The following is an 11,458-nucleotide window of genomic DNA, read 5'->3' as shown; positions in this document are numbered from 1 at the left end:
CACAGTATTATATTATATTATATAAACGCCGTAATAGTTTTCCGCCCTTGTATACAGCTTGAAAGAACTGCAGTGGTGTAAAGAATATTACACCCAGTAATTTTTTTTTCTTTGCAATATTTCGGATAAAAAATGTCACATAATGCGACAAGTTGTTACAAGTGCGACAGACTAATGTTCACTATTATTAATCAGAAGCAATCAGAGGAGTGAACTGGAAGTAGAATATAGAGCAGCTACTAGACTTGTGTGTGTATTCTGAGGATCTATTACACATCCAAAGAAATTGCTCTGGTCAAGTGCAATGTCATTCTCAAACTGAAAGACCAGAAGATCAGCAGTTCTGCCCTATTTTTAAGACTCTCATGGCCTCAAGACACAAACAAGTCCATTATCTCTACTTAGAATCAGTCTGACATGGTACCACACGTAAGCGGACAAAGTAAATTTAGATATGGTGGCCCCAATAGAAAAATCAATACAATAAACTTAATTGCATTAACACTTCAATCAAGCCCTTTCACACTACATACATTTAAGTACTAATCTCCAAGCTTATGATACAAAACAAGCAACCATTTTCAATCAATGACCAGAAAAATTGACTTTGAAAATCCAGTTTCACTGCCCAGACATCACTTTGGGTGCATTTAATGGTCTGGAGAAATTACAAATTGACATCATTGAGTTGAAGGACGAATTAATGAAAGTACAAAAGTAAGGGTCTGGGAAACCAAGGATCTCGGCTTTCTAAATACTAGTAGCCAAAAACCAGTACATTATCTGTTATCCTGAATTTATCATTTAACGTTACTGAGTCAGACATATTTATCGTATTGCAGACCCAAATGCCAGATTGCCCAAAAGTCACAACAGAGCACTTGGTAGTGTCAGTGTGTTTGCAGACTAGCTTTGCCAGAAGCCCCATGTTTGAACACAAAGGAACATCCAATTAACTTGTTTTGAAAGTCTTTAAATGGTCTGTGTACAATAGCAATTAATCCTAACGAATTCACTGTTTTTGGTCAATGTTTTATATAACAAACATTATAGTATTATATTACAATGTCATGTATTAGATCTAGCTAAACATAGACAAAATGGTGTGACTTAGCCAGGATTTTCATAAAATACAACTGGAAACTTGTTGAAAAATAGCAAGATCAGCATTTTTGTCTTGGACTCTTCTCAGTAATTAATCATTTAGAGGTTACAGGCCCCTTGGTGAGTGTGAATAATAAACACGTCCCACCCTTGTGTAAACAAACAAATCAGTGTGCGCCAATCAGTAAACACTTCAGGTGGTGAAAACAATGGTGTACTCCGTCACCGGCCACCTTCTCAGAATAAATCAGTTTTGAGACGCTCGGCTATATAAGTCAGGTGTACAGTCAGTCACAATCAGAAACAAGTGGCATTGTGGTGGCAGAACTTTGGCATTGTCCAGTCTTCGAATTCTGAAGCATCATCATGAACTGGTTTTTGCAATTCTGCCTTCTTGGTGCAATTTTGGAAGTGAGGAGTTTTCCTTCACTGACTGTCAGTGAGGTAAGGGAGTCTTTTCTTATGTGAACAAAGTAAGTGAAAGCTTTATTCATTGATGAAGTTAAGCAGGTCTTTGCAAAAGAAAAAAAGTGGAAAGATTTTGAATTGAAATCAGCTTCTTTTATAGATGTCAGGGTAGAGATTCCAATCTGGTAGAATCAGCGATTCTACTGGTAAAGATTCTGATTGGAGTCTTTGTCCACAGAAACTCCAATCAGGATATTTTGTAAGTTGATTTAATGTGTTTGGGCTTATTGGTGCGCATGCTAGTCAACCACTTGCCCTGCATGCCAGCACACCCTCAGTTGGCAGTGTGGAGTGGGTGACTGGTGAAGAAGAGTGTGGTAGGGCAGTTTTCCATTTACAAATCCTAAATTTCAAGTCAATCCATTCATCTAAACTGACAAGAGTCAAAGTTTTAAAGTTCTGACTGCCTACTCTGACATAGATATGTTGACAATAGGACCTCAAGTTTATCTCAACTGATGCCACCATACCAAAGCATAATCATAACTAACTTTGAATATGTCTTTCTGCATTCCAGAATGTAGAAGAAAATCCCTGCATTGTAGCATCTCCTGAAGGTTGGAACGAACTGGAGCAATGTGACCCAACACTGTGTGGGAATGGCACAAATGGACTACAGTGTGGAGGTAAGTTGCCAGACTGTCTGTTAGTGGGTTTGAAATCTAATGTTCTCTTCTACCATAGATTCATAGAGTATGCCAGTGTCTCAAAGCGTTTTTTTTTTGTTGTTGTTGTTGTTGTTGTTTATAGGCACCAATCTTAGTGGAATATATAAACACATTCATTTCATAATTGTTGGATTAAACCTTTATGTTTCAGATTAAGAAATAAGTATGTCCCCGGCATATCTATGTTTGCCAAAAGGTACTGAGAAGGCTTGTATGTACATGTAGTACCTAATAAAGTATGTTCTAATAACCCCTACTGAGTAACCTTGTGTTGGAACACATCAGATCGTAGAGTTGTTCCCCCACCAAGAATTGGTAGCACCCAACATAAGCTTTTCAATGCATTTGAGCAATAGCAAACTATAAGGTAACATGGTAACATAGTACATGTAACATGCCACACATGCATAAAAGTCAAAAACCATTTTCCCTCTATAGGTCCTGAGCGTGGTGTTTGCGGTTGTGGCAGTTGTATCTGTAACAATGGCTGGATGGGACCAACCTGTGACTGTAGTGAGACTGACATTGACTGTTGGCTGGAGCCACCACCAGTAAGTAACTGTTGCTCCTGTTTCAAATCTGTAAGCTTGTTTCCGCTCCTTTTTGTTTATTTTTGCTACTTTTTTACTTATTTTTGCTTCTTTTTGCATTATTTGCAATCTATCTTTATGAATGACAGGACCCCGTTGGACTGGCGTCAAACATTACAGATGATTTTGACGTTTCAACAAACGCTACCAACATCACCTCACCTGCTCCCTATCACCTGCTGGTACAGCTGGAACATGACCTGGGTATGTCAAACATCTTAACTAGGACGTCGGCAGAACGTACTGCACCTGCACAAAATCCGTAATGTATTGTGCATAGCACTTTGGCAGAAAGTTTCATATAAGGTTGCATTCGCACATTTAAGGTTAACACTTGTCCATAGTTTCCTAAAGTTATGTCAGAAAAAATATTGTCTGCAACCTGCAAAATTCCGATGCAACATTGACAAAAAATCTAATGAAAATGAAAAATTGGGGTTTGGGGCTAACTTAACTCGGTGTCTCTTCCACATTACAAGACACAGGTCTCCAGTAAAGAAGTTCTCAAGGGCAGACCAAGTAATTTCCTTGTGTGGTTCTTGGACATATAAGGTGTATAAGGTGTAAACTTAGCAAGAGGACATCGTGTAAGCAGAGGGCTGGGAGGAAAATGTGAATCTGACTGAATTCACTCCTTAAAACTGAGAGCACCCTGGTCTTCAGACTCTGTTTTCATGTCGTTTTGTCAGTTTTGTAAGTTCTTACAAATTTGAGAACCAACTGGGGTGGCCTATTGTAACATTTTATTTGTTGAAGCACATAATTCCAAGAAATCGTGCAGCCGAAATATGTATAAGTAGAGTTTCTGCAATGTTATTTTGTTAAGTACTAAGTAGATTAGTCTCTTAAACTTGTTAGATATTAGCAAGAGTTTATGGAAGATGAACATCACTTTATCATAGATTGTTCACAATATGATGACAAATGCTTTCTTTTATTGGACTAAAATTTGTTGTGTCAATAAAGATTGTATAATTATACAAGTTGCCATACATTGTATCTGCTACCATTGTCATGCAATAAACTGTTCTTCTTATGGGTTTTTTTTCCCACCACAGACCTTGAGCCCCAGGGCCGTGTGCGGGGCCGCGGGCGTGCCTGGAGCTCCTGGAACTGTGACAGAGTCTCCGCAGTACCAGCCTCTATCCGCAGCTCCATGAGGCTCAGCTACTTCTACCAGGTACTCTTGTGTGTAATACGTATCTTGCATTCCAAAATATGTTATTCCAAACATGTTATTCCGAGGCATATTTTGGAAAGAACCACACTTTGAAATGCAACATTGCTGGACCATGATATGGAATGTTCCATAATGTGGCCAATCACCCTGTCATGCTGTCAAATGTTCTGTGTACACCCAAGAACGTATTTTTACTGAATACATATCAGAGGACAATGAATATGTGGAAAGCATAAACAAGTCCCTTGGAACTTTTCTAATTATCCAGTACTGGCCCACATCCAAAGAAAAGTTTCCAACACTTGTGAAAAGGCAAAATCAGTACCAAGGACAGCACTAATCAGTGACAAAATCTATACTTTTCTCTCTATTTATTGACTACTCACAGACAGTACAGACACATTGAGTCAATATGTAATAAGAAGGTCTGGGAAATAACATCCTGACAAACACACACAGATAAAAAATACTATCTAGGAGTCAAAAAGTCAAAAGACAATCGAACATCATGAGGCTCAGCCTATCATGTAATCTTGTTATCGTAGATTCTTCATCATTTGGAACACTCTCTAACTGATTTCACATACCATTTTGTATCTCCAGAAATATCTTCATGCGTACGGTATCCCTGTCCTGAGTTCCAACCGTGTGCCTGACGCTGCCCTCCGTCGTGCCTGTTACGTGGTGCGATTCCTGTTCGCAGACCGTCGGGATGTCAGAGACAACTTCTTTGACCGTTATGGCAGACATGCTCTCATGTCTGTGTCAGAGGTAGCCATTCTATTGTCTGTGCTATTGTATCTTGATATTAGCCCTTGTCCCGCTGGCATGTTTTACACAATATTTTTCAATAATGTCTTAATCAGGTCATACACCCCTGACTTTTTTTGCCCTGCGGTGGCGTAGTTACTTCTGCATTTGTTGGGTTTTGCTGCGGTGTGATGCGTTGCACGAGAAACACTGCCAACTCGTACCTATACATACCATTCTTGGATGTAAAAATGTACAAAACTAGGGAAACAGCATAAAAACAGAGATATGCCTCAGTACACTCAGTTTCCTTGCAGATGGAAGACATTATTGATGATCATTGTTTTTGTTCTGTTTTCTTCTTCAAACAAATAAGGTCAATGACCTGGACCAGAGGCTGTCACCATGGTAAAATATTGTGCTCTTCAGACACCTAGTGGTGTTGAATTACGTTATGTAGCAAGTAGCTGGACAGAGTTGGGCTCGTGTCACCATATAATATGAATGTGTTTGAGTAAGCAGTAGTACAGTACAGTACATGCGAAGGTAAACATTATGTATTTGCTTTGCAAATGTTACCTTTCTAGTTCAGCAATTAGAAATGTGGGGAAAATTGTTGATGTGCTAGTATGTATATAATTCTAAAAAAAGAGCTGCAGAAGAGGTACATTTCTTGCTTGGTCTTTAAATAATTTTCTCCTCCAGCAAACAACTCATATTCCCGAACACTCGTGGCTTGGAGCGAGCTGGAACTCACGGGCGCGTGGGTTGGGAGCGACAGAGACGCATCCCGTGTCTACCGGGGGTGAGGAAAATGTGGGCTGCTATGGGCGCGGGCGGGACAGGTAATAAAACAACATCATAACCTTCAGTAGGTCTTAATTTTAGTGACCAGAAACTAGACCTAAAGACTTCAGAGACATCACTAGGCGAGTGAGTAGAGTCATCCTAACTCCTACACTAGTGTCCCACCTACAATGGGAATAAGGCTTTCTTCATATTTGTTAATCTAGGAGTGTGCAAAAAGTTATGGCACTTATAGACAAGTTTCTCACTGTACAATATTTCTTTTAGTGTAACTGTTTGGAGTCACAATATATGACGTTATATGTAATTAAAAACTATGTGAATTTTGCATGTTTAGCTTCATTGTTCATTGCTTCATTGAAATTGAGAAGGCTGATTAAGCTGATTTATCATCGATTCATAATGTCAACATCAGAACTGGCCCAGAGCACATATCCAAAGAAACATTTCCAACAGTTATGGGATGGCAAAATGAGTACCATGGACAGCACTGATGAGTGATTATTTCAGAAGTTACATTATGTTACATAGGGGTGTGGGAACATAGGCGTGTAACATTGATTTATGGTGTCAAAGGCTGATTTAGTTGATTGTTTAGCTTCAATAAGATTGAAAAGGCTGATTATGATGGGATAAAATATCTTCTGAACATAAATTGTGTACAGGTATCATGAAGAGGACATCTTCCTACACGAGTCAGCACACGGCCTCCATGGGCTGGGTGCCAGATACGCCATCCCCGGGTGGCAGGCTAGGCTGAGGGCTGCGTATAACAGTGCTCGAGCACGGGGGCTCTGGTACAACACATACGCACAAACTACCATCCAAGAATACTTCGCTGAAGGTACTTAAGACGGTCTCTCTTGATCAACTGTTATAATAATTCAAAACTTTTGTGTAGAGACTTCCTAGACTAGGTCTAAATCAGATGTTCTATGAGAAAATTGATGTCATTGATAAAATTTCATTTTATGAAAATTGGGGATCTATTTTTGGATCATGTAGAATATTGTATATCTATGGTTTGTTCATACATTCATGACAGTTAAAAATTTCCACAACATTGCTGTTATCTAGTTTTAGTAGGTGCATCATTGTGTTTTAGCAACAGATTAGAAGCTTATCAGCATCAAATAACCTATTATTTTTTTGCTAAAATTTGCTTATAGAATGTTACACATAAAAAGTATAAGTTTAACTCTATAATGCAGTATAACTCATAAGACATAAGACATGAGTCGATGAAAGAACATCTGGGCTATGTTTTAAGTACCATGCATTCCCAGTGGAATGTCCTGCCTGGCACAGTTTTGAGTCGTTCTGTGCCAGGCTGGAGTCTTGCCTGCCCTAGCCTGGGACCTCAACTTCCCTCTACTATTCATTTAGGGATAACGCCAGTGATAATGATGATGATAAGTCACCTACCCACAGGGGTACAGAGTTTTTTCAATGTGGAGTCATACCGTAACCCTCCTGATGGGATCCACAACCACGTCAACACGAGGGACAAGTTGTACCGGTACGACCCCACGCTGTACGGACTCATCACGGAGGTCTTCCCCTGCAGGAACACTATTGTCGACCGCTGTTCTAACCAAGGTAATGCTGGCTTGACCCTGCTGCCTAACCCTGTAACAAATAGCCATATGGACACTTTAGAGTGCTGAAAGTTAAGTTTTGAATCCCTCCAAGTTTGTACTTCCTACTTTCCACTAAAAAAATAAATGGCTCAATAGATTTGTATTTAGAGTAGCTAGGAGTTCTATTTCAGCAAAATGCTGATCATATTCAAAAGAACTTTAAAGAAATAGGAGGAAGGCTTGGTAAATAGATTTTTAATCGTGAAAACCTCAAGAGCCAAACCTCTGCATGTAAAAGTAGTAGTAGTAGTAGAAGTAGTAGTATGCCTTTAATTAAACTGGATAAGCTTCTTCGGTCACACATATGACCACTTTTCAACGAGGTCCAGGGTGAGGGCTGGGTCACGGATTACAAATCAAACAAAGAAATATAATACAAAATAATTAGTAAGGCATCAGTCCATTATCACTCCATGTACCCAGCACATTTATTGAGAAGAGTGGGGGGGAACCGGTGTGGTTCAGGCTACAAATGCAAGCTGTAGCAAAACCGCATGGCACTATAAGCTACTTCACAAAACATCATGCTTCACCTCGGTTGAAGATGACTGTTATAACTTTACTTAATCCCCCAGGTCTGATCAGAACTGCGCCTCTGAAAATGAACTGTAACAGTGACGGCAGCGGAGGCACCAACGTAGGGGGGACCAGTGGAGGGGGGGACGGGGGAGAGGGGGAGGACGAGGATAGTGAGGAGGACAACGGCAACAACGGTATGTTACCATGGCGACAGCCCAATGTTCCTACAACCCTGCATTCTGACATAGGGTTAGAGTTGCCAAAACATAGGTTGAGTTGTCAGACTACCAGTATAGGGGTATTAGGAACATGGAGGTGTGTAACCATATTTGATAGCATTGACTTATGATGTCAAGACCAGTACTGGAAGATGGCAGAATTAGCATCATGGACAGTGCTGCTCCCTGATTATGTTTACACCTCCAGGAGTTAAAAAAAGGGAGCCCTAATTTGTTGTCTACTGAAAAATAAAACAAATACAAGTTTTAGGATGGCAAAATCAGTACCATGGACAGCACTGATGAATAATCATATCAGAACATAAGGGTGTGGGAACATAGGGGTGTAACATTGATTTATGATATCAAGAGCAGTACATACCCAGGGCACATATCCAGAGGAAAGTTTCCAAAAGTTGTGGGATGGCAAAATCAGTACCATGGACAGAATGGATAATTGGTCATATCGTAGGAGTGTTAGAACATATAGGGGTGTACCTTTTACAATCAATACCTGTTTTCTGTTACTAGGATGTCACAGGTACTATATCAAAATAACCATTAAATACATGTGTACTGCGGAATTCTAAAAGATGAATAATGACGTTTTTCTATTCTAAGTTGCATGTAAAATTAGTTCAATATCAAAAAACAAATGAAACACATACTATCTCTCTAACTATGATAATTGGAAAGTCATTAAAAAAAACAATGAGCTCATTCCAAATGTCAACGGTCTGCTTTGGCAAATGTGTGAATAATCTTCTGACAATTGTTCCGATGTTGTTTTGATGCAGGAAACTGTCAGGACCAGAACGGCCACTGTGCTGACTGGGCCAGACGGGGATACTGTACAGGGAGTTATGCCAGTTACATGAGGAGTAACTGTCGACAGAGCTGTGAACTGTGCACAACCGGGACTGGGACATCTGAGGAGGATGGGGAGGAAGAGGAGGAGGAAGAGGCAGAGGAAGAGGAGGAGGAAGGTTGGTGAGATTTTTTTGAAGGACTGTTTTCAGATACATCAAGTACAAAGCTAGAAAAGAAAGACACTGCACAACCTACTAAGTGTCCTGAAGACAGACCTCAAAAACAACTGAACAATGATGGCCCCACAGTTGTCCTCACATATGATCTTATACCATTATAGCTTCAAAGCAGGACTAAAGGGTATCCATTCGGCAAGGCTAACGTTTTTTTTGTACTGTTTAACTTTTATTTACTGTATTTATTGAGATTCACCTCATTTGTGGAAGGATTGTCAACCCTGAGACCAGACTGTAAGCTTTCAACCACTCATATCGGGGAGGACCACCACTCTTATTGATAAGTGTGGTGGAATCTTAATGTGTTTGAGGTGTGGATCTCCTCAAATATGGTATCCCCCCCTTTATGAGAGGATGCTTGCTTGTGGAAGCTCTAACTGAAGCTTGTTATTCATTTTCACCTGTGTGTGAGTACAAATGAGGAAATAGGAGATAGTACTCAGTACCTTCAGATTCTGTGTCAACAACACGACTACCTACTTGCCACAATGACTGTAGCCAATGTAGGTTCCAGCTGTGAGGACAACAACTGTAACTGTACTGTTTTATTTGACTGTAGGCTCCAACTGTGAGGACAACCACCATAACTGTACTGCTTTTTATGACTGTAGGCTCCAACTGTGAGGACAACAACCGTAACTGTGCCAGTTGGGCCCGGCGTGGCGAGTGCCGCAGCAACCCTACCTGGATGAGGCAAAACTGCAGGAGGAGCTGCAATGTGTGCGGTGGGACAACAGGTAAGGCTAGCGCTATGCTGAACCTTGAATTGCCTGCTAAGTTACTAAGCTGTCTCAGTAGCATCAATGTAGTCTTGAATTTGTCTTATTTTTGGTTTCCTATTGATTTAGCCCTCAGGCAAGAAATTGCAATAAACATTATTATACAACTTCAAACCTACTACATTTCCGTCCTATCAGGATCAGGATGTGCCGACAACCACCGCCACTGCAGGTACTGGTCCCAGAATGGCTACTGCACGTCCAGCTCTGCCTACATGAACACCAACTGTCCCAAGAGCTGTGGAAGGTGTTAGATAGCTTCCACCAGGCCTCCCTAAGGTAGCCTCTACCAGGCTTCAAAGGTGGCGGGAAAGAGTAGAAAGTAGACAGATAACATGCCTGGGGAGTTGGTCAGCTAAGGGAGTACAGTTTTTCAGGAGCGGCAAACTCTCCCCCTATTACTGCTAGGTACAGCTGCTTCTGAAGCCTGGTAGAGGCTATCCCAAGGGGTTATGGATAGTAGACTTTGGCAAAGATAGGGTCAATAATTGGCCAGGAGAGTGAGTCAGTGGGAAGGAATTTTCATGTAGCGAGGGCAAATGAAAGCTATGGTGGCCAAACTCCCTTGGCAACTTATTTTGGCCAAGTCTTACAATTTTTCAGTCAGGATTTTTAGTCTGGGGGAGACAAAGGGTTAAAAGCATGTCGGCAGAACATAATGTGCCTGCATAAAACTTGGCTTTTTTGCAGTTTTACTAGAATGTTTGGTCAATCTTGCATCAGAATTGTGCTCGTTGCAGATGACATCTTTTCTGACATAAGATTTATGAACTGTAGATGGGATGTCATCCTTCAATACGCAAATACGACATTAAACAGAGACATTCTGCTGTGCACAATATATTACAGGTTTTGAGAAGGCACAGTATGTTCTACCAACATACAAACTTTGATGATGTCTGCAATGGAATGAGATGCTTGCTTTCCCATTATTGGCATTTTATAGTCTTTTTTTTAGTTATGTTGAAAGAAAATGTGGTAAATGTGGTTAATTCTTTAAATGCCCTTACGGTAACTGAAGTATTTAATCAGCAGATAAGGCAGCTTTGCCACAGTGGCCAAGTTTTAAGAGATGTTTATAAAGAGAGCATTGAAATTCTGTCATTGATTTTTGTCACTCTAATGTTAACATTGTCTTTTCTGAACTCAAAATGTATATGGTTCCATCGTTAAGTGTTCATTTTCTATTCCTGCTTAAGACAAATTCTGTGTCTTCTCATCCATACATGGCATTAAGATGCATGCCCATCAAACATGTACAATGTATGCAATGATTGCATTTAACTATATAATATTTCAGTGCCTACATTGTAACTCTGAGTAACTCATTTGTATGGACTGTATATGGACATGCTTTGCCCTCCTTTTCACGTTTTATGATAACTCAAATAAACAAATATCCATTGAAGAACTTCACATTGTGTTGATGATTGAACTGAATGCAAATGTACCTGCATGTAAGAAATCACATGTGTTGCAACATTAGCTATGGGATATAAACATTACGTGTACATGTATATGCCATCTTTTTAAAAACTCTTATCTTTTAAATTTGATAAAACATCTGGTAGAAAATTTAAATCGTGAAAGACGATATTTGAAGCGCAACTGTGCCCATAAAACCACGTTTACGATGTCCGCATGAGGTTCGGAACTTGAAAGTTCCAAGTATTGAATTGAAAATCACGA

General features: G+C 40.1%; 1 protein-coding gene across 2 annotated transcripts; it reads left to right on the top strand.

Moving 5' to 3' along the window:
• The first annotated feature begins 1,354 nt into the window (after positions 1-1,354).
• On the top strand, positions 1,355-11,141 carry LOC109477553. Of its 2 annotated transcripts, none has more exons than XM_019778874.1 (13): positions 1,355-1,548; positions 2,090-2,198; positions 2,679-2,791; positions 2,920-3,034; positions 3,889-4,010; positions 4,614-4,781; positions 5,466-5,605; positions 6,233-6,411; positions 6,999-7,166; positions 7,783-7,920; positions 8,742-8,901; positions 9,600-9,727; positions 9,908-11,141. In XM_019778874.1, the coding sequence occupies exons 1-13, from the start codon at positions 1,471-1,473 to the stop codon at positions 10,021-10,023; spliced, it is 1,734 nt and encodes a 577-aa protein (XP_019634433.1). In that variant the 5' UTR covers positions 1,355-1,470; the 3' UTR covers positions 10,024-11,141. The 2 variants fall into 2 exon arrangements, with proteins under 2 accessions (XP_019634433.1, XP_019634432.1); XM_019778873.1 differs by having other exon boundaries at positions 8,742-8,930; positions 9,602-9,727; positions 9,908-11,140.
• The last annotated feature ends 317 nt before the right edge of the window (positions 11,142-11,458 follow it).

The sequence above is a fragment of the Branchiostoma belcheri genome, unplaced genomic scaffold, assembly GCF_001625305.1.
Source record: "Branchiostoma belcheri isolate BF01 breed outbred unplaced genomic scaffold, Haploidv18h27 scaffold40, whole genome shotgun sequence".
Taxonomy (NCBI): Eukaryota; Metazoa; Chordata; class Leptocardii; order Amphioxiformes; family Branchiostomatidae; genus Branchiostoma; species Branchiostoma belcheri.
Note: the sequence above shows the minus strand (reverse complement) of the source record. Positions and strands in the feature narration are given on the sequence as shown.